We start from the raw sequence: 22,303 nt of genomic DNA on the forward strand, positions 1-22,303 counted from the left end.
TCAATATACACAATGTCCCATAATGACAAAGTGAAAACAGGCTTAGAAAATGTTGCTGATTTATATTTAAAAATGTTTTTTATTTACATAAGAATTCAGACCCTTTGCTATGAGACTCCAAATTGAGCTCGGGTGCATCCTGTTTCCATTGATCATCCTTGAGATGTTTCTGCAACTTGAGTTGGAAAGGCACACACCTGTCTATATAAGGTCTCACAGTTGACAGTGTATGTCAGACTACCTTTATAAAGCAAGAACTTCCCTACAGGATGCTAGGCTGAGGTATTGAACAGGAATATGTGGTATTGAACTACAATAATCTGTGTCAGATATTGGACTTGAAGTGCTGGAGAGGGTGGAGGGCCATGATAAAATGCCCCCAACACGCACTGGGGGGGAGTGGGAGAAATGGGAGGAGTCGACAGTAGGGAGTGATCAATACCTCATAGTATGCACAGTAGGCTGGGGGGAGGAGGAAGTGTCAGTGGATGGAGTAGGCAGGTGGGTGTTTGGAAGGGCAAAGTGGGATCAGTTTCAGGAGCTGAGTGAGCAGGTGATGGCTCGGGTGGATATGAGGGGGGAATGTGGATAGTATGAATAGCTGGGTGGGGACAGCTACTGAGGCTATACTTTAGAGTTCAGGGAGGAGGATGAAAGCAGTCCCAAGTTGGATGGAGGGGTTTGGGGAAATGGTGAGGTGTAGGAACAGGGCATTTAGTATACTGAAAAGGATGCATAACTTCCAACATCAGATTCAGTATAAGCAGGCCCTGTTGAAGAGAACTATTCGTCAGGCAAAGAGGTCATGTTGGCGTCGGTTCTGCGACACCAGGATGATTAAGAGGATGAGTGGGGTCACAAGGGAGTGGGATTATCCAGTGTTGACTAGTGGGAAGGATGTGGCAGTAACCGATGAGAAGGAAGAGATGATGGCCAAAGCGTTTGTCGAAGTGCATAGCTCGGCCAATTTGTCAGAGTGGGAGAGAGATAACGAGAGAGGAGCATCCTGAAGTGCTGGGTAGGAGGGAGGATGTAAATGATGCATTGAATGCACCATTTACCATGGCAGAGGTTAAAAGGGCAATAGGTAAGGCTGGGTTAATTTCACCTGGGAAAGAGGAGGTGGGCTATGTTATGTTGTCCCATCTTAGTGATGAGGCACTGGATAAGGTTTTGGTGTTGCACAACACAGTGTGGGAGGAGGGGAAACTACCAGGCAGTTGGAAGGGTGGTACCAATCTGGAAGCCAGGGAAGGACCCAACGAGGCCAGCAAGCTATTGGCCAATAGCTTTAACATCACATGTATGTAAGATTATGAAACGTATGATTACAGAGAGGCTAACTTACTTCCTGGAGAGCAGGGGGCTAGTATCGCTACATCAGAGTGGGTTCAGGAAGGGAAGGGGAACTATGGACCCAGTGCTTACTTCCTGGAGAGCAGGGGGCTAGTATCGCCACATCAGAGTGGGTTCAGGAAGGGGAGGGGAACTATGAACCCAGTGCTTACTTCCTGGAGAGCAGGGGGCTAGTATCGCCACATCAGAGTGGGTTCAGGAAGGGAAGGGGAACTTTGGACCCAGTGATCTGCTTAGAAGCAGAGGTCAGGAAGGCTCAGGTGAACAAGGAGACTGTTGTAGCTGTCTTTTTTGATGTGGAGAAGGAGGGATTGTTATTCAAGCTTGATACTATGGGGGTAGGAGGAAGAAGGTACAACTAGATAAAGGATTTCATGTTTGGAAGGTCGATCCAGGTGAGGCTGGGAAAGTCGCTATCAGGCAACTACCTGTGTATAACGGTACACCACAGGGGTGTGTGATTAGTCCTCTGCTGTTCTCAATCATGATCAATGGCGTTTGCTCTCAGGTACAGCGGGATATTCGGAGGTCGTTATTTGCAGATGATGGGGTCTTATGGAAGAGGGGAAGAAATGTGCCATACATAGTCAGGAAGGTACAGGAAGCAATTGATGTGGTAGAGCGGTGGGCATTAATGTGGGGATTCAGGTTCTCTGTAGAGAAAACACAGTTCTTTACCAGGAGGAAGGTGGGAGATGAGGTATGCTTGAGGTTAAATGGGAGAAACTTGGAGAGGGTGGGGGCCTTCAGGTTTCTTGGTGTATACTTTGACACTAGACTGACTTGGGCAGAACACATTGAGAGAGTGGTGGGAAAGTGTAAGAAGGTACTAAATGTGATGGGCTGTCTGACGTGGAAGGAGTGGGGGAGCTGGGCGTTCCTCATTAAGGACCATGTACGTTGCATTGATCCGATCTGTAATCGACTATGGCAGTACAGCGTATGGTTCGGCAGCCCGGACATCCTTGGAAAGGCTAGATGTCACACAGGGGCAAGGACTCGGAATATGTAGTGGGGTGTTTCGTACGTCCCCAGTGGCTGCACTACAGGTGGAGATGGGGGATATGCCATTGCAGATTAGGAGACAGCAGCTGGCAATTAATTATTGGGTCAATCTACAGGGACATGAGTGTCTCATTCTGCAAAAGGGATTTTACAGGCATGCTGGGGACATGAGCGAAGACAGAACACAAGCTTTTGGTGGGTGGGTGATACCCAGGGGAAGAAGATGGAACTGTATGGAAGGGAGTTTTGCCCAACTGTAGCTATTCCTGTTAATCCACCATGGCTCCTCCCACCTCCAGTAGTTGATCTAGAAGCATTGGAGAGACTACAGAAAGATAGGGAGGTGGTTGATCCATCTGGATTCTGTGTATCAGGATTTTGTGGCCATTTACACAGATGGTTCAAAAGATCCAAGGACAGGATGTACTGGGTCAGCATTTGTGGTGCAGGAATGTGGGGTGGCAGTCAGGAAACGTGTAACAGATCATCTGGCTGTATATATGGCGGAGCTGATGGCCATACTGTTGGCCTTGCAGTGGGTGGAGGAAGTCAAGCCTGACAGAGCAGTTATTTGCTCTAATTCATGTGCAGTGTTAATGAGTCTCCAGTCCTTTAGCTCACGAAGCAGACAAGACCTGCTTTATGGGGTGCTACAAACCCATGGTAGGATTAGGCAGATGGGTATACAGATAAGATTTACTTGGGTCCCAGCCCATGTGGGGGTGAAGGGGAACGAGGCAGTTGACGTACTGGCTAAACAAGCACTTAGAAGTGGGAATGTTGATGTCATAGTTTCAATGAGCAAAGCAGAGGGAAAAGCCTGATATGGACAGTGACGGTGCAGAGATGGCAGGAGCAGTGGAATAGAGATACTCAGAGCAGGCATTTATTTCAAGTACAGAGGAAAGTCACGGAAGGGAGGATGGCAGGAAGGGACAGAAGAGAGGAGGCTATTTTACAAGATTAAGGGTGCGACACAGTCGGTTGAAAACAACGTTAAATATGATAGGAAAGCATTCAACGGGAAAGTGTGATTAATGCCAGGAAACCGAGACCGTGGAGCATGTATTGATACATTGTGGACAGTATCAGAGGGAAAGAGAGAGGCTGAGTATGAGGGAGAAGTGAATATGGGAAATTAGTTTAAATAGTATATTGAGTAGAACGTCATTAGATAGAGTCTCAAATATGTTATCTTTTTTTAAGAGTAATGGGGCTGGCAGGTAGGATTTAGTTTCTCCCTGTCTCTGGCTCACACTCCAGTACAGTAGGTGGCGGTAATGCACCATAATGTTGGATGCCAACCGGCGATAAACCCCACCGAAGAGGAAGTGCATGTCAGAGCAAAAACAAAGCCATGAGGTTGAATGAATCGTTTGCAGAGCTCCGAGACAGGATTGTGTTGAGGCACAGATCTGGGCAAGGGTACCAACATATTTCTGCAGCATTGAAGGTTCCCAAGAACACAGTAGCCTCCACTATTCTTTAATGGAAGAAGTTTGGAACCACCAAGACTCTTCCTAGAGCTGGCCTCCCGACCAAACTGAGCAATTGGTAGAGAAGGGCCTTGATCAGGGAGGTGACAAAGAACCCAATGGTCAATCTGACAGCGCTTCAAAGTTCTTCTGTGGAGATGGGAGAACCTTCCAGAAGGACAACCATCTCTGAAGCACTCCACCAATCAGGCCTTTATGGTAGAGTGGCCAGACGGAAGCCACTCCTCAGTAAAAGGCACATGACAGCCCGCTTGCCAAAAGGCACCTAAAGGACTCTCAGACCATGAGAAACAAAATTCTCTGGTCTAATGAAACCGAGATTGAACTCTTTTGCCTGAATGCGAAGCGTCACGTCTGGAGGAAACCTGCACCATCTCTACGGTTAAGCATGGTGGTTGCAGCATCATGCTGTGGGGATGTTTTTCAGGGGCTGGGACTGGGAGACTAGTCAGGAATGAACATCTCTGGAGAGACCTGAAAATAACTGTTCAGCGATACTCCCCATCCAACCTGGCAGAGCTTGAGAGGATCTGCAGAGAGGAATGGGAGAAACTCCCCAAATACAGGTGTGCCAAGCTTGTAGCGTCATACCTAAGGCTGTAGTCGCTGCTAAAGGTGCTTCAACAAAGTACTGAGTAAAGGGTCTGAATAGTTGAGAGTAATCTGCATAGCATTGATAGGAGCGACCATGTGAGGATAGGACTGAGCCGAGTGACTTGGTGTATAGAGAAAAGAGGAGAGGACCGAGAACCGAGTCTTGGGGAACCTCAATAGTGAGAGCATGTGGTGCAGACAGATCCTCTCCACATCACCTGGTAGGAGTGACCTGCTAGGTAGAATGCAATCCAGGAGTGTGCAGAGCCTGACACGCCAGGTCTTGAGAGGGTGGAGAGGAGGATCTGATGGTTCACGGTGTCGAGGCAGTGGATAGATCTAGGAGGATGAGAACAGAGAGAGAGAATCAGCTTTGGCAGAGCGGAGAACCTCCGTCACAAAGCAGAGCTGTCTCAGCTGAGTGAGCCGTCTTGAAGCCTGACTGGTTAGAGTCAAAAAGATAATTCTGAGAGAGATAACAACAGTTTATTATAGACAGTACGCTCAAGTGTTTTGGGAAGTAGGGACACTAATCTGTTTTTCAATATTTTTTGCAGTGTTTCTTTAGTGCCTTGCTGCAAACAGGATGCATGTTTTGGAATATTTGTATTCTGTACAGGCTTGCTTCTTTTCACTCTGTCAAGTAGGTTGGTATTGTAGAGAAACTACAATGTTGTTGAGCCATCCTCAGTTCTGTTATCACAGACATTAAACTCTGTAACTGTTTTAAAGTCACCATTGTCCTCATGGTGAAATCCCTGAGCAGTTTCCTTCCTCTCCGGCAACTGAGTTAGGAAGGACGCCTATCTTTGTAGTGACTGGGTGTATTGATTCAATACAATGACAGATAATTGTATGCATGGGGTACAGAGATGAGGTAGTCATTCAAAAATCATGTTAAACATTATTACTGCACACAGAGTGAGCCTATGCAACGTATTATGTGACTTGTTAAGCACATTTTCACTACTGAACTTAGGCTTGCCATAACAAAGAAGTTAAATACTTATTGACTCAAGACATTTCAGATTTTAATTTTGAATTAATTTGTATAAATATCGAAAAACATAATTCCACTTTTATATTATGGGATATTTTGTATAGGCTAGTGACAAACTCAATATAATCCATTTAAATTCAGGTTGTAACACCACAAAATGTGGAAAAAGTCAAGGTATGTAAATACTTTCTGAAGGTACTGTAGGTGGTCGATTCCTGGAATCAAGCTGTATACTGCATGTCTAACGAATGAAGCCACACGTGATAGGAACATATGTATGTGAAATGGCACTCATACATCGTGGCATATTGTCGCATTCAATTGAATATTGTATTGAACTGTATATATGGCGTTTCTTTCCTTCCTCTTAAATTACTTTCAAAGTAAATGCAATTTTTATGATTGGGCTATCAATGATGACTTGTGTCAAAAGGTTCCTGTGAGGGTCAGACTCACATTTTGAAGGGAATTTATTCAGCTATGACTCATGATATGTTGTTGTCAACTACATGAATCAAAAGTAAACATATCTATGCATCATTTTTTTATTTCTTATTATCCACTATATTTCGTCATTCTGCATATTTCTGCTCCACAAATTGAGATGAATAAGAATTTGACAGGAATTTGCCAGAACCAAAACACAGACAGAAAGGAAAATTCTCGGAGGCCGGGAAGTATATGCTTTTGAATTGGTCAGCCAAAACGCGCCACCATTCGCGGCCTTTGCAGTTCACGACCTCTTCGTGAAACCAATCACTTTTCACACAGTTCCCTCTCGTCCAATCGAATGACACGATGCTGAGCGATGTTTACAATTTTGGCAGTGAGCGACTGAACTGCCAAGCAGTAAAAGATGTTTAAACTTTATGAACCTTTTCAAAGATTACCGCGTATGTTCCTATTCCACTAGCGAAGTAACTTTATCCAGAGTACCACAGCACATAGTTGCTATACATCTTCAGTTAGCTAACTAGCTAGCTAACAAATAACCCTAGCAACCTGTTGATTGATAAACTGGCTACGCGAGTTGTTGATGTTAGCTAGCTAGCTAACGTTAGCGTGTGCAAATGACAGCCACCAATGTTTAACAACAACGACGAGGATATTGTCGAGGATGTGGCCAGTTTAAGGAATCAATTGCGATTGACGGAGATTAGTTTGCAAAGTTTGGGAGAACAATTAAGGTAAGCGACGCTAACTTGCTGCTAGGTGTGAATATAACGTTACTTGGCTAACTTGATTTCCCCAATTGAGTCACAGGTAGGTGCAAGTCAATGCAACTTCCTCACGCACATAGCCCAATTGACTAACAGACTGTTAGGTCCTCTGAAAGTCCAACAGGTGTAGCACTTACTTTGACATGCCTTTTTGCCATCCTCCAAGTCACTCAGGACATGAGAGTCACTCAGGACATGAGAGTCACAGTGAGCGGTCTGAGAGGAGTTTAGTACATGGGTTGCCAGGTCTTCTGTCCCTAGAGGACCTACAGCGGCCTGATGTCCCACATCCTCCACCTGACAACCCAAGTCTTGAGAGACCCCTCCACAGAAGTAGGACAGCTGAGAGACAGGCCTGTGAAAGCCTACCCACCAGTACTGACTCCAGGGTGAGAGAGAGACAGCCACTTTATTTACAGATGGACTGGTCTATGTTACTGTATGTGTGTGGTCATTTGTACACTAACTCTGTAGCTATAATGTCACAGACTTTGTCTGTTTGCTTGACAATCTGAGTTGAGTGTGTTTCTTGTCTTTGATGTTTGTGTGTGTGTTTAGTTTGTGGTTCATGTCTTAACCTGTCTATACCTCTGTATCCATCAGTGCTCCTCGTCTAGGGCAGTGGAGATGGAGGTTGCCCCCCTCAGGAAGAAGCTAGGCTGCCTGCGTCAAGAGAACGCCTCCCTGGCTCTGGAGAACAGACAGCTCATCAGTGACCTGGAGGCGACCCAGATTGAACTGGCCAGCTCTAAAACCAAGGTACTAAGTGAGAACAACCATGCATGTAAAGATCATTGACATTCACTAGGAGAGATGGTAAATGGCCGGTGTATCTGCTCTTTCTTCAGGCCCGTCTCCTGGGCTCCACAGTAGGGGCTAAGACCTCCAGTGTGACCGTCATGAGGGAGCAGATCCTGGGCTTGGAGGCTGAGGTGGAGGCCCAGGCCAAAGAACTACGGTCAGTAGGCATATTTTTTTATTTCTGTGTCTTTAAATGTAAGATTGTGATTAAGTCTCACTGAATTTGTATTTTCCAATATCTTTTTCAGAATGAAAATAGAACTGAATTGTATGTTGTTGACTTGTTGTTGATTTAGGACTGCAGAGTTGAAGGCAGAGCAGAGCCAGCAGGCAGCAACTCAAAGTGACAGACAGGTAGCCGAACTCAGAGACGAACTGAGCATGCTCAGAACAGAGCTTACCGACACAACCAGACAAGGAAAACGGTAACACTTGACACTTGTTTCCCCTTGCATTAATATGTTTTAGCTTTGATTCTCCCCATCTAAAATAATTAGTCCCCTATTGTTCTCAATTGATTTTGTTGCTGGCATCCTAGGATGTTCCTTCAGGTCCTTTGTGCCCGGACATAGGCAACAATCCAACTAAGGAAAACACTGACACTTGTTGCTCATTCACAGGCATAACAATGTACTTTAGTGTGAAATAACGACAATGTACTGAGCTGTCTCGTTTCTTACAGAGCGGAGCAACAAAGAAACCAAGCCCTTCGCAATGCGGAGAAACTCACAGACGCTTTCAAAGACTACAAGACAAATATTTCCATTAAGCTGAAAAAGGTAACTCATTGAACCCTTACTTAGTTCAGCATAGAAAATAATGAGTAGTGACCGCCCCTTTGACCTTATGGCTTGACTGTGTTTCCAAGGTCATGGAGAGCGAGAGCAAGCTGAAGGAGAGTCTCATCGTGTGTGACCGAGAGAGAGAGGAGCTGGAGAGCAAGTGCACCGTGTTGGAGAGAGCGCGAGAGGAGCAGGGCCAAACCATCAGGTGGGTGTGGCCATTATCATCAACAGGGCCTAAAATTACCACCTGCCAAATGCGGGTAGAGTTGGACATTGGCGGGTAATATGTCTACTTCACCAGCCACGTTGGTGGGTGGCCAGGGCTCCACAGTACACGCAGTTCACTCGCTTTTGTGAATAAAAATAATTACGTATGATCGTATTTAGAGCAAAATAAATACTGCAGTAGCTGTTTTCAAAGTATTTCTGCCTTTTTGTTTCAATTTACCACTACTTCTTACTAGTTATACATTAGTTTTAGAAACATTACAAAGCATGCGCATCTGTTTTGTTGGTGTAATTAAACCGAACAAAAATCGGAGTGGGTGATAGATGTTAGTATCTACCTGACGTAAGTGGCTGGTGAACACAAGTTAATTTAAAGCCCTGATCATCACGGAGTTGAGTAGCTAGCTATACGGTTCGTGGTGTTGAATTGAGATTTTGGCCTACACACAATAATGTAAAAGTGGAATTATGCTTTCAGATATTTTTTTGGACCAATTAATTAAAAATGAAAAGCTGAAATGTCTTGAGTCAATAAGTATTCAACTTCTTTGTTATGACAAGCCTCAGTAAGTTTAGTAGTAAAAATGTGCGTAACAAGACCCATAATAAGTTGCATGGACTCACTCTGTGTGCAGTAATAGTGTTTAACATGATTTTTGAACGTCTACCTCATCTCTGTACCCCACACATACAATTATCTGTAAGATCCCTCAGTCAAGCAGTCAATTTCAAACACAGATTCAACCACAAAGACCAGGGAGGTTTTCCAATGCATCACAAAGAAGGGCATGGTGATGTTATTAATTACACTTTGGATGGTGTATCAATACACCCAGTCCAGGATTTCCATTAGCCGGTAGTAGCCAACCTTTGTCCAATATTGTTTTTTGGAAAACCCCATATAGAATAATAATACCCCCCAAAAATCCTATTTCCAAATAATGCTTTTTAGCCTATTCATTCATTGCTGGAAATACCAGTCAATGGAAATATTTTTTGTTTTTTGAATGGGCATGCTTATCAGTCTTTAAGGGAATTTCAATAAGTTTTGTGGAATTAAATTAGGTTGTGTGTGTGGTATTCGTTATGCATCTTATTTATCACACACGTACAGCATACAGATACAGAGTGGAACATTTGAGCTGCTGCAGCATCTTGTTGTTCTTCCAAGACAACTGGGAAGTCTGAAATATACAAATTCCGATTTGGATGACCATTCAAATCAAATCTTATTTGTCACATACACATGGTTAGCAGATGTTAATGCGAGTGTAGCGAAATGCTTGTGCTTCTAGTTCCGACAATGCAGTAATAACCAACGAGTAATCTAACCTAACAATTTTTCACATCAGCTACCTTATACACACAAGTGTAAAGGGATGAAGAATATGTACATAAAGATATATGAATGAGTGATGGTACAGAACGGCATGGGCAAGATGCAGTAGATGGTATCGAGTACAGTATATACATATGAGATGAGTAATGTAGGGTATGTAAACATTATATTAAGTGGCATTGTTTAAAGTGGCTAGTGATACATGTATTACATAAAGATGGCAAGATGCAGTAGGTGGTATAGAGTTCAGTATATACATATGAGATGAGTAATGTAGGGTATGTAAACATTATATTAAGTGGCATTGTTTAAAGTGGCTAGTGATATACATTTTTTTACATCAATTTTTCCATTATTAAAGTGGCTGGAGTCGAGTCAGTATGTTGGCAGCAGCCACTCAATGTTAGTGGTGGCTGTCTAACAGTCTGATTGCCTTGAGATAGAAGCTGTTTTTCAGTCTCTCAGTCTCTGCTTTGATGCACCTGCACTGACCTCGCTTTCTGGATGATAGCGGGGTGAACAGGCAGTGGCTCGTGACATCGGGTGGTGTAGGTGTCCTGGAGAGCAGGTAGTTTGCCCCCAGTGATGCGTTGTGCAGACCTCACTTCCCTCTGGAGAGCCTTACGGATGTGGGTGGAGCAATTGTCGTACCAGGCGGTGATACAGCCCGACAGGATACTCTCGATTGTGCATCTGTAAACGTTTGTGAGTGCTTTTGGTGACAAACCAAATTTCTTCAGCCTCCTGAGGTTGAAGAGGTGCTGCTGCGCCTTCTTCACCACACTGTCTGTGTGGGTGGACCAATTGTTTTTCTGTGATGTGTACGCTTTCTACCCTCTCCACTACTGTCCCATCAATGTGGATAGGGGGGTGCTCCCTCTGCTGTTTCCTTAAGTCCATGATCATCTCCTTTGTTTTGTTGACGTTGAGCGTGAGGTTATTTTCCTGACACCACACTCAGAGGGCCCTCAACTCCTCCCTGTAGGCAGTCTCGTCGTTGTTAGTAATCAAGCCTACCACTGTAGTGTCATCTGCAAACTTGATGATTGAGTTGGAGGCGTGCATGGCCACGCAGTCTTGGGTGAACAGGGAGTACAGGAGAGGGCTCAGAACGCACCCTTGTGGGGCCCCAGTGTTGAGGATCAGCGGGGTGGAGATGTTGTTACCTACCCTCACCACCTGGGGATGGCCCGTCAGGAAGTCCAATACCCAGTTGCACAGAGCGGGGTTGAGACCCAGGGTCTCGAGCTTGATGACGAGTTTGGAGGGTATTATGGTGTTAAATGCTGAGCTGTAGTCAATGAACAGCATTCTCACATAGGTATTCCTCTTGTCCAGATGGTTTAGGGCAGTGTGGTTGAGATTGCGTCGTCTGTGGACCTATTGGGACAGTAAGCAAATTGGAGTGGGTCTAGGGTGTCAGGTAGGGTGGAGGTGATATGGTCTGACTAATCTGTCAAAGCACTTCATGATGACGGAAGTGAGTGCTACGGGGCGGTAGTCGTTTAGCTCAGTTACCTTAGCTTTCTTGGGAACAGGAACAATGGTGGCCCTCTTGAAGCATGTGGGGACAGCAGACTGGAATAAGGATTGAATATGTCCGTAAACACACCAGCCAGCTGGTCTGCGCATGCTCTGAGGACTCGGCTGGGGATGCCGTCTGGGCCTGCAGCCTTGCGAGGGTTAACACGTTTAAATGTTTTACTCACGTCGGCTGCAGTGAAGGAGAGCCCACAGGTTTTGGTAGTGGACCGTGTCAGTGGCACTGTATTGTCATCAAAGCGAGCAAAGAAGTTGTTTAGTCTGTCTGGGAGCAAGACATCGTAGTCCGCGACGGGGCTGGTTTTCTTTTTGTAATCCGTGATTGACTGTGGACCCTGCCACATACCTCTTGTGTCTGAGCCATTGAATTGCAACTCTACTTTGTCTCTATACTGACGCTTAGCTTGTTTGATTGCATTGCGGAGGGAATAGCTTCACTGTTTTTATTCTGTCATATTTCCGGTCACCTTGCCCTGGTTAAAAGCAGTGGTTTGCGCTTTCAGTTTTGCGATAATGCTGCCATCGATCCACGGTTTCTGGTTTGGGAATGTTTTAATAGTTGTTGTGGGTACGACATCGCCTATGCACTTGCTAATGAACTCGCTCACCGAATCAGCGTATTCGTCAATGTTGTTGTGGGTACGACATCGCCTATGCACTTGCTAATGAACTCGCTCACCGAATCAGCGTATTCGTCAATGTTGTTGTTTGACGCAATGCGGAACATATCCCAATCCACGTGATCGAAGCAATCTTGACGCGTGGAATCAGATTGGTCGGACTAGCGTTGACGAGACCTGAGCGCGGGAGCTTCTTGTTTTAGTTTCTGTCTGTAGGCTGGAAGCAACAAAATGGAGTCTTGGTCAGCTTTTCCGAAAGGAGAGCGGGGGAGGGCCTTATATGTGTCGCGGAATTTAGAATAACAATGATCCAGGGTTTTACCAGCCCTGGTAGCACAATCGATATGCTGATAGAATTTAGGGAGTCTTGTTTTCAGATTATAATCGAAGAGAATTCTCTTGGTAGATAATGCAGTCGACATTTGATTGTGAGGAATTCTAAGTCAGGTGAACAGAAGGACTTGAGTTCCTGTATGTTGTTATCATCACACCACGTCTCGTTAATCATAAGGCATACACCCCCGCCCCTCTTCTTACCAGAAAGATGTTTGTTTCTGTTGGTGCGTTGCGTGAAGAAACCAACTGGCTGTACCGACTCCGATAGCGTGTCTCGAGTGAGCAATGTTTCCGTGAAGCAAAGAACGTTACAGTCTCTGATGTCTCTCTGGAATGCTACCCTTGCTCGGATTTCATCAATCTTGTTGACAAGAGACTGGACATTGGCGAGTAGTATGCTCGGGAGCGGTGAGCGATGTGCCCATCTCTGGAGACCGACCAGAAGACCGCTTCGTCTGCCCCTTTTACGGGGTCGTTGTTTTGGTTCGCCGGCTGGGATCCGATCCATTGTCCCAGGTGTTGGGCAAAACACAGGATCCGCTTCGGGGGAAAGTCATATTCCTGGTCGTATTGATGGCGAGTTGACGTTGCTCTTATATCCAGTAGTTCCTCCCGACTGTATGTAATAAACCCCCACCCCCACCCAGTTCCCAGTTGCCTTGAACGCACTGAAGTCGGAAGTCTGAGATTTCCGAGTTCCCAGTTGTTTTGACCGCGCCATCGAACGGCTACGTTAAGGCAGGCTGTCACACACCACTGCAATGAGCTGGAGGCAGTATGCATTTTGACACCTAATTGGGGTCCCGAGTGGCGCAGCGGTCTAAGGCATTGCATCTCAGTGCTAGAAGCTTCACTACTGACTCTGGTGTGATTCCAGGCTGTATCACAACCGGGCCGTGATTGGGAGTCCCATAGGGCAGCGCACATTTGGTGAGTGATTTTGCTGTTTGTTACTCGTCTTGTTGGCTCAGAATTCGGTAAGAAAGCCTGCATATCGTTGTATCCTCAATTTACATGTTCTGTTAAAACCTCTAAAGGAACCTCCCCTTTTTTCAGTTTTTGTCTAAAATAACATTCCCAAATCTAACTGCCGGTAGCTCAGGACCTGAAGCAAGGATATGCATAGTCTTGATACCATTTGAAATGAAACATTTTGACGTTTGTGGAAATGTTAAATTAATGTAGGAGAATATAACACATTATATATGTTAAAAGATAATACAAAGAAAAAAAACGAAAGGCCATAATGACTTATGCCAGCAATTTACATTTTGGCCACTAGATGGCAGCAATGTACACTTTCATTCAAAATTTTGTGTCACTTGAAAACATACATGAAATGAGTTGCAACATGAATATGAAATATTGTCAAGATGTTGACAAGGTTATAAATAATGATTTTTACTTGAAATAATAATTGTGTCCTTCAAATTTAGCTTTTACCCTGTACAAATCTCCCACTTTATACCACCACCAAAGCACCCCCAGACCATCACATTGCCTCCACCATGCTTGACAGATGGCGTCAAGCAGTCCTCTAGCATCTTTTCATTTTTTCTGCATCTCACGAATGTTCTTCTTTGCGATCCGAACATCACAAACTTAGATTAATCTGTCCATAACATTTTTTTCCAATCTTCCTCTGTCCTTTGTCTGTTCTTTTCCCATCTTTAATCTTTTTGTTTTATTGGCCAGTCTGAGATATGGCTTTTTCTTTGCAACTCTGCCTAGAAGGCCAGCATCCCGGTGTCGCCTCTTCACTGTTGACGTTGAGACGGGTGTTTTGCAGGTACTATTTCATGAAGATGCCAGTTGAGGACTTGTGAGGCGTCTATTTCTCAAACTAGACACTCTAATGTACTTGTCCTCTTACTCAGTTGTGCACCGAGGCCTCCCACTCTTTCTATTCTGGTTTGAGCCAGTTTGCGCTGTTCTGTGAAGGGAGTAGTACATAGCGTTGTATGAGATATTCAGTTTCTTGGCAATTTCTCGCATGGAAAAGCCTTAATTTCTCAGAAGAAGAATAGACTGACAAGTTTCAGAGGAAAGGTCTTTGTTTCTGGCCATTTTGAGCCTGTAATTGAACCCACAAATGCTGATGCTTCAGATACTCAACATGTCGAAAGAAGGCCAGTTTTATTGCTTCTTTAATCAGACCAACAGTTTTCAGCTGTGCTAACATAATTGCAAAAGGGTTTTATAATGATCAAGTAGCCCTTTAAAATTATACATTTGGATTAGCTAACACAACGTGCCAATGGAACACAGGAGTGATGGTTGCTGATAATGGGCCTCTGTCCGCCTATGTAGATATTCCATTAAAAGTCAGCCATTTCCAGCTACAATAGTAATTTACAACATTAACAATGTCTACACTGTATTTGTGATCAATTTGATGTTATTTTAATGGACAAAAATTTGATTTTCTTTCAAAAACAAAGAAACATGTAAGTGACCCCGAACTTTTGAACTGTAGTGTACAGTTGAAGTCAGAAGTTACCTAGGTTGGAGTCATTAAAACTAGTTTACATACACTTAGGTTGGAGTCATTAAAACTAGTTTACATACACCTAGGTTGGAGTCATTAAAACTAGTTTATTAACCACTCCACAAATTTCTTGTTAACAAACTATAGTTTTAGCAAGTCGGTTAGGACATCTACTTTGTGCATGACATAAGTAATTTTTCCAACAATTGTTTACTGACAGTTTATTTCACTTATAATTCACAATTCCATTGGGTCAGAAGTTTACATACACTAAGTTGACTGTGCCTTTAAACAGCTTGGAAAATTCCAGAAAATGTCATGGCTTTAGAAGCTTCTGATAGGCTAATTGACATCATTTGAGTCAATTGTAGGTTTACCTGTAGATATATTTCAAGACTTACCTTCAAACTCAGTGTCTGGTTCATCCTTGGGAGCAATTTCCAAAAACCTGAAGGTACCACGTTCATCTGTACAAACATTACGCAAGTATAAACATCATGGGACCACGCAGTCGTCATACCGTTCAGGAAGGAGACACGTTCTGTCTCCTAGAGATGAACATACTTTTGTTCAAAAAGTGTAAATCAATCCCAGAACAACCTCAATAAACCATGTGAAGATGATGGAGGAAACGGGTACAAAATATCTATAATCCACAGTTAAACAAGTCTTATATCGACATAACGTGAAAGGCCGCTCAGCAAGGAAGAAGCCACTGCTCCAAAACCGCCATAAAATAGCCAGACTACAGTTTGCAACTGCACATGGGAACAAAGATCGTACTTTTTTGGAGAAATGTCCTCTGGTCTGATGAAACAAAAATAGAACTGTTTGGCCATAATGACCATCGTTATGTTTGGAGGAAAAGTGGGGAGGCTTGCAAGCCGATGAACACCATCCCAACAGTGAAGCATGGGGGTGGCAGCATCATGTTGTGGGGGTGCTTTATTGCAGGAGGGACTGGTGCATTTCACAAAAATAGATGGCATCATGAGGGAAGGAAATGATGTGGATATATTGAAGCAACTTCTCAAGACATCAGTCAGGAAGTTCAAGCTTGGTTTCAAATGGGTCTTCCAAATTGACAATGACCCCAAGCATTCTTCTAAAGTTGTGGCAAAATGGCTTAGGGACAACAAAGTCAAGGTATTGGAGTGGCCATCACAAATCCCTGACCTCAACCCTATAGAAAATGTGTGGGCAGAACTGAAAAAGCGTGTGTGAGCAAGGAAGCCTACAAACCTGACTCAGTTACACCATTTCTGTCAGGAGGAATGGGCCAAAATTCACCCAACTTATTGTGAGAAGCTACCTAAAACGTTTCACCCAAGTTAAACAATTGAAAGGCAATGCTACCAAATACAAATTGAACACTAATATGAAACATTTTCTCTTTCTGTCTACTATTATTCTGACATTTCACATTATTAAAATATTGTGGTGATCCTAAGACAAGGAATTGTGAAAAACAGATTTTTAAATGTACTTGGCTAAGGTGTATGTAAACTTCTGACTTCAACTGTATATGCAAAGTTTTAGACTGATCGTTGCATTTCTGTTCAAAATGTTGTTTCAAGACTGACTAAATGTGGCTAATTGGTTTATTAATTCATTTTCAAGTTCATAGCTGTGCACTCTCAAACAATAGCATGGTATTCTTTCACTGTAATAGTGACTGTTATTTGGGCAGTACAGTTAGATTAACAAGAATGTCAGCTTTCTGTCAGTATCAGATATGTCTATGTCCTGGGAGATGTTCTTGTTACTTACATCTTCAGGCTAATGTGATTAGCATATGTTAGCTCAACCGTCCCGCAGGGGACCCACCGATCCTGTAGACGTTTTAATTTATACTAATTACCATATTCTAAATGTCATTCTGAGCAATGTAGGTGGATGCCCTAATCAGGTTAAGAACCCAATGCATATGGGTTTGGTACATTTCTCAAATGTCGGGCAAATTTAAAATGTCAAGCTCCACATTTTCCTAACGGAAACCCTGCCCCAGTCAGTACAAAGATACAGGCGTCCTTCGAAACTCAGTTGCTGGAGAGGAAGAAAACTGCTCAGGGATTTCACCATGAGGACAATTGTGACTTTAAAAAGTTAATGTCTGTGAGAGGATAACTGAGGATGGATCAACAACGTTGTAATTACACCACAATATTAACCTATTTGACAGAGTGAAAAGAAGGAAGCCTGTACAGAAAACAAATATTACAAAACATGAAATCTGTTTGCAACGGGGCACTAATGTATACTGCAAAAAATGTGGCAAAGCAATTCACTTTTTGTCCTGTATACAAAGTGTTGTGTTTGGGGCAAATCCAATACAACACATTACTGAGTACCATAGTCCATATTGTCATGCGTAGTGGCGGCTGCATCATGTTATGGGTATGCTTGTAATCATTAAGGACTGGGGAGTTTTTCAGGATAAAAAATAAATGGAATGAATCTATGCACAGGTAAAATCCTGGAGGAAAATGTGGTTCATTTTGCTTTCCACCAGACACAAGGAGATGAATTCACCTTTCAGCAGGACAAAAACCTGAAACCCAAGTTGCTTACCAAGAAGAGTGTGAATGTTTCTGAGTGGCCGATTTACAGTTTTGACTTAAGTAAATTTAAGTCTATGGCAAGACCTAAAAATGTTTGTCTAGCCAATCAACACCCAATTTGACAGAGCTTGAATCATTTTTTTAAAGAATAATGGGAAAATATCTAGGAAGATGGCACCGGAGGGGATGGCTGCGGTTTTATTGGCTCTTAACCAACTGTGCTATTTTGTTTGTTTTTTCGCATTGTTAAACGTATTTTGTTCATAATGTTGCTGCTACTGTCTCTTATGACCGAAAAGAGCTTCTGGACATCACAACAGCTATTATTCACCTCAAATTGGACGAAGAGTCTTTCTTTAATGAGACGGGTGGGAAGGATATACTCCAAACACCTGAACAGGCCCTCATCCCCATCATTTGCAGGAGAAAGAAACAGAGATTTCACGGAAAGAGATCGCTGTACCTTGTGAGGATCAGGCGACAAGTGGCTAATCTGCCGCTGCCATCTGTACTGTTAGCTAACGTTCATTTGGTAGAAAATAATTGGGACAAAATTTCCTACCAATGGGACATTAATAACTGTAGTATCTTATGTTTCACCAAGTCGTGACTGAACGACGACATTAATAACATACAGCTGGCGGGTTATACACACTATCGTCTGGATAGAACAGCTGCCTCTGGTATGACACGGGGCATATGCATATTTGTAAACAACAGCTGGTGCACGATATCTAAGGAAGTCTCAGCTGTTGCTCGCCTGAGGTAGAGCATCTCATGATAAGCTGTAGACCACACTATCTACCTAGAGAGTTTTCAGTGTATTTTTCATAGCTGCCAACATTCCACCACAGACTGATGCTGGCACTAAAACCGCACTCAATGAGCTGTATACCGCCATAAGCAAACAAAAAAACGCTCATCCAGAGGCGGCACTACTAGTGGCCGGGGACTTTAATGCAGGGAAATTTAAATCCGTTTTTACCTCATTTCTATCAGCATGTTAAATGTGCAACCAGAGGGGAAACAAACTCTTGACCACCTTTACGCCACACACAGAGACGCCCATAAAGCTCTCCCTCGCCCTCCATTTGGCAAATCTGACCATAAATCTATCCTCCTGATTCCTGCTTACAAGCAAATATTGGTCAGATGAAGTGGTCAGATGAAACAGATGCTAAACTATGGGACTGCTTGCACAAACTGGAACATGTTCCGGGATTCTTCCGATGGCATTGAGGAGTATACCACATCAGTCACTGGCTTCATCAATAAGTGCATCGATGACGTCGTCCCAACAGTGACTGTACGTACATACCCCAACCAGAAGCCATGGATGACAGGCCACATCCACACTGAGTTAAAGGCTAGAGCTTCCGCTTTCAAGGAGCGGCACTCTAACCCGGAAGCTTATAAGAAATCCCGCTATGCCCTCCAAACTGTCAAACAGACAACGCGTCAATACGGGACTAAGATCAAATCGTACTTCACCGTCTCCGACGCTCGTTGGATGTGGCAGGGCTTGTAAACTATTACAGACTACAAAGGGAAGCACAGCTGAGAGCTGCCCAGTGACACGAGCCTATCAGACGAGCTAAATTACTTCTATCCTCGCTTCGAGGTAAATAACACAAACATGCATGAGAGCGTCAGCTGTTCCGGACGACTGTGTGATCGCTCTCCTCAGCCGATGTGAGTAAGACCGTTTTGAACAGGTCAATATTCACAAGGCCGCAGGGCCAGACGGATTACCAGGATGTGTACTCTGAGCATGCGCTGACCAACTGGCAAGTGTCTTCACTGACATTTTCAACTTCTCCCTGTCTGAGTCTGTATTACCAACATGTTTTAAGCAGACCACCATAGTCCCTGTGCCCAAGAACACTAAGGTAATTTGCCTAAATGACTACCAACCTGTAGCACTTGCGTCTGTAGCCATGAAGTGCTTTGAAAGGCTGGTCATGGCTCACAACACCATTACCCCAGAAACCCTAGACCCACTCCAATTTGCATACCGCCCCAACAGATCCACAGATGATGCAATCTCTATTGCACTCCACACTGCCCTTTCACACAGAATTTTATTCATTGACTACAGCTCAGCGTTCAACACCATTAGTGCCCTTAAAGCTCATTACTTAGCTAAGGACCCTGGGACTAAACACCTCCCTCTGCAACTAGATCCTGTTTTTGCTGATGGGCCGCCCCCAGGTGGTAAGAATAGGTAACAACACATCCGCCACGCTGATCCTCAATATGGGGGCCCCACAGGGATGCGTGCTCAGCCCCCCCCCCCGGTACTCCCTGTTCACTCATGACTGCATGGCCAGGCACGACTCCAACACCCATCATAAAGTTTTCCGATTACACAACAGTGGTAGGCCTAATCACCGACAACGATGAGACAGCCTATAGGGAGGAGGTCAGAGACCTGACTGTGTGGTGCAAGGACAACAACCTCTCCCGCAACGTGATCAAGACAAAGGAGATGATTGTTGACTACAGAAAAAGGAGGACCGTGCATGCCCCCATTCTCACCGACTGGGCTGTAGTGGAGCAGGTGGAGAGCTTCAAGTTCCTTGGCGTCCACATCACCAACAAACTAACATGGTCCAAGCACACCAAGACAGTCTTGAAGAGGGCACGACAAAGCCTATTCCCCCCTTAGGAGACTTAAAAGATTTGGCATGGGTTCTCAGATCCTCAAAAAGTTTTACAGCTGCACCATCGAGAGCATCCTAACTGGTTGCATCACTGCCTGGTATGGCAACTGCTTGTCCTCCGACTGCAAGGCACTACTGAGGGTGCATATGGCCCAGTCCATCACCGGGGCCAACTGGTGCCCCCTCACAGTGACTCTGTACCGGTACCCCCTGTATATAGCCTCGCGGTGTTTACTGCTGCTCTTTAATGATTTGTTATTCTTATTTCGTACTTTTTTGGGAGTATTTTCTTTAAAACTGCATTGTTGGTTAAGGGCTTGTATGTAAGCATTTCACTGTAAGGTTGTTGTATTCGGCCATGTGACAAATACATTTTTTTTTTGATATTGGCAAATATTGCACAATCCAGGTGTGGAAAGCTCTTAGAGACTTATCCTGAGAGACTCGTAATCTCTGCCAAAGCAGATTCTACAAAGCATTGAGTCTGGTGTGAATACTTATGTAAATTAGTTATTGCTGTATTTAATTTTCAATATATTTGCAAACATGCTTTTTCTTTGTAATTATGTGGTGTTGTTTTACACACTATCTATTGAATCGATTTTGATTTCAGGCTTTAACACAACAACATGTGGAATAAGTGAAGGGGTATGAATACTTTCTGAATGCACTGTATGTCATTGAAACCATCTCTTTAGTGAGCTGAAGGAGGAGGTCACCCAGGCGCGCACACTCAACACAAAAAACTCTGAGCTCCAAGGACGTCTGGAGGAGGCTGCCCAGCGGGCCTCGCGGCTGGAGTTGGAGCTGGGGGAGCGGGCCTTGGCGGCCAGGGAGCTGACCTCTCTCCACAGGGAGGTAGAGGACCTCCGGGCCCTTACCCAGTGCCAGGAACACAGGCTGGTCCAATGCCAGAGGGAGGCCCAGCAGAGCCTGGCTGAATTATCTAGTCTGGAGAGTATATTGGCTTTGCTGCACCTCCGAGAGGTATGGAGGATTGGGGACATGCGCACGTACACGCACGTACGTTGACACGTACAGTCACTCACATTCAGACATATATATTTATATGCACAAAAACAGACCGTCAACTTGGGGTGATGGGGAGATACTTAGTTATTTAGCCACTTGATGGGGTTGTGTTGTTACAGGGTGATGAGGGACCTCTCTGTGTGAAGCCCTGTATGCTGCTCCCAGTGGATTACACAGGAACGACAGACCCACTCAGACCCAAGCCAGGTGTGTGTGCAGTACAACCGAATCCCAGACGGCTGGTGGAACATTCATTGGGGAGGAAAGGTTCATAGTAATGACTGGAACGGAATTGATCGAATGGTATCACAAGTTTGATACCATCCCATTCTCGCCTTCACCAGCCTCCTGTGAACCAGATGTATGTCTTTGTACTGAGTTGATGTATTTATTTGGTAGCCTATGGTTGTTGGGCTGTGTGATTATTTTTTATTTATCTCGTTCTCTTCTACCTACCCCCTCTTCCAATCCATCCATCTCCCCCTTCTCCCTCTACACCCCCCTCCCCCCACTCCTCCAGGTGAGCGATACCAGCAGCTGCTCCCAGTGCTTCAGGCGGTAGAGGCAGAGCGGGGCAGACAGAGCTCCCTGGCCTCCAGGCTCCAGGAGAGACTGTCTAAAGCCCAGGAGGAAGTCTCCTCCCTGCACAGCTCCATGGCCCAGAGGGCCTCCCACTACCAGCAGGTCCACAGCGAGCTGCTCCAGAGGGCCAGCCTGGCTACCGATGCTGAGAAGGAGGTGAGTGGGGAAGGGGAGAGGTGTGTGTGCGTGCGTGCTGCGTGTATCTGATGTGTGAGTCGTATTTGTTGAATTCTGACCGTCACCCCACGGTGGTCTTGCTGTCCTGCTACAGTTGAAGAAGAAGAGTGCTCGTGTGGCGGCTCTGGAGAAACAACTGCAGGAGAAGAGCTCTGCCTACTCACTGGCTGCTCTGAAGAACACTCAGCTGGAGCAGGAGCTGCTGGTACGCACACATACACACACACACACGTCACATTAAGTGACTCATAAAGCATGCTCATTGTTATGAGGTACTCTCTTTCTCTACTTCTCTTTCTCTCTACCTTTTTTTCTCTCTCTCTCTCTTTCTCTCATCCCAGGAGAAGGCCAGTGCTATCCAGCACTACCAGTCTGTGATGAGCAAGAAGCAGAGGGACTTCCAACAGGCTCTGGACAAAAGTAAAAAGGCCCGTGCTGACCAGTGCAAGGAACTGCAGGACAGAGTGGAACTGGTGAG

The 22,303-nt window shown here is 44.7% G+C and overlaps 1 protein-coding gene across 3 annotated transcripts in view; it reads left to right on the forward strand.

Moving 5' to 3' along the window:
* Window positions 1-6,197: 6,197 nt before the first annotated feature.
* The window catches only part of ccdc18 (coiled-coil domain containing 18), a 36,562-nt gene continuing 20,456 nt past the window's right edge, over window positions 6,198-22,303 (forward strand). Inside the window, exons 1-12 of one of the 3 annotated variants that reach the window (XM_064942226.1) lie at window positions 6,198-6,638; window positions 6,838-7,060; window positions 7,275-7,430; window positions 7,520-7,629; window positions 7,769-7,897; window positions 8,155-8,251; window positions 8,341-8,462; window positions 20,733-21,057; window positions 21,186-21,273; window positions 21,587-21,804; window positions 21,920-22,030; window positions 22,167-22,298. In XM_064942226.1, the coding sequence (XP_064798298.1) occupies window positions 6,535-6,638; window positions 6,838-7,060; window positions 7,275-7,430; window positions 7,520-7,629; window positions 7,769-7,897; window positions 8,155-8,251; window positions 8,341-8,462; window positions 20,733-21,057; window positions 21,186-21,273; window positions 21,587-21,804; window positions 21,920-22,030; window positions 22,167-22,298 (1,815 nt within the window). In that variant the 5' untranslated portion in view covers window positions 6,198-6,534. The remainder of the gene's footprint in view (window positions 6,639-6,837; window positions 7,061-7,274; window positions 7,431-7,519; window positions 7,630-7,768; window positions 7,898-8,154; window positions 8,252-8,340; window positions 8,463-20,732; window positions 21,058-21,185; window positions 21,274-21,586; window positions 21,805-21,919; window positions 22,031-22,166; window positions 22,299-22,303) is intronic. The other 2 variants (XM_064942207.1, XM_064942217.1) reach the window with 2 other exon arrangements.

This window comes from Oncorhynchus masou, chromosome 3 (assembly GCF_036934945.1).
Source record: "Oncorhynchus masou masou isolate Uvic2021 chromosome 3, UVic_Omas_1.1, whole genome shotgun sequence".
Lineage (NCBI taxonomy): Eukaryota > Metazoa > Chordata > Actinopteri > Salmoniformes > Salmonidae > Oncorhynchus > Oncorhynchus masou.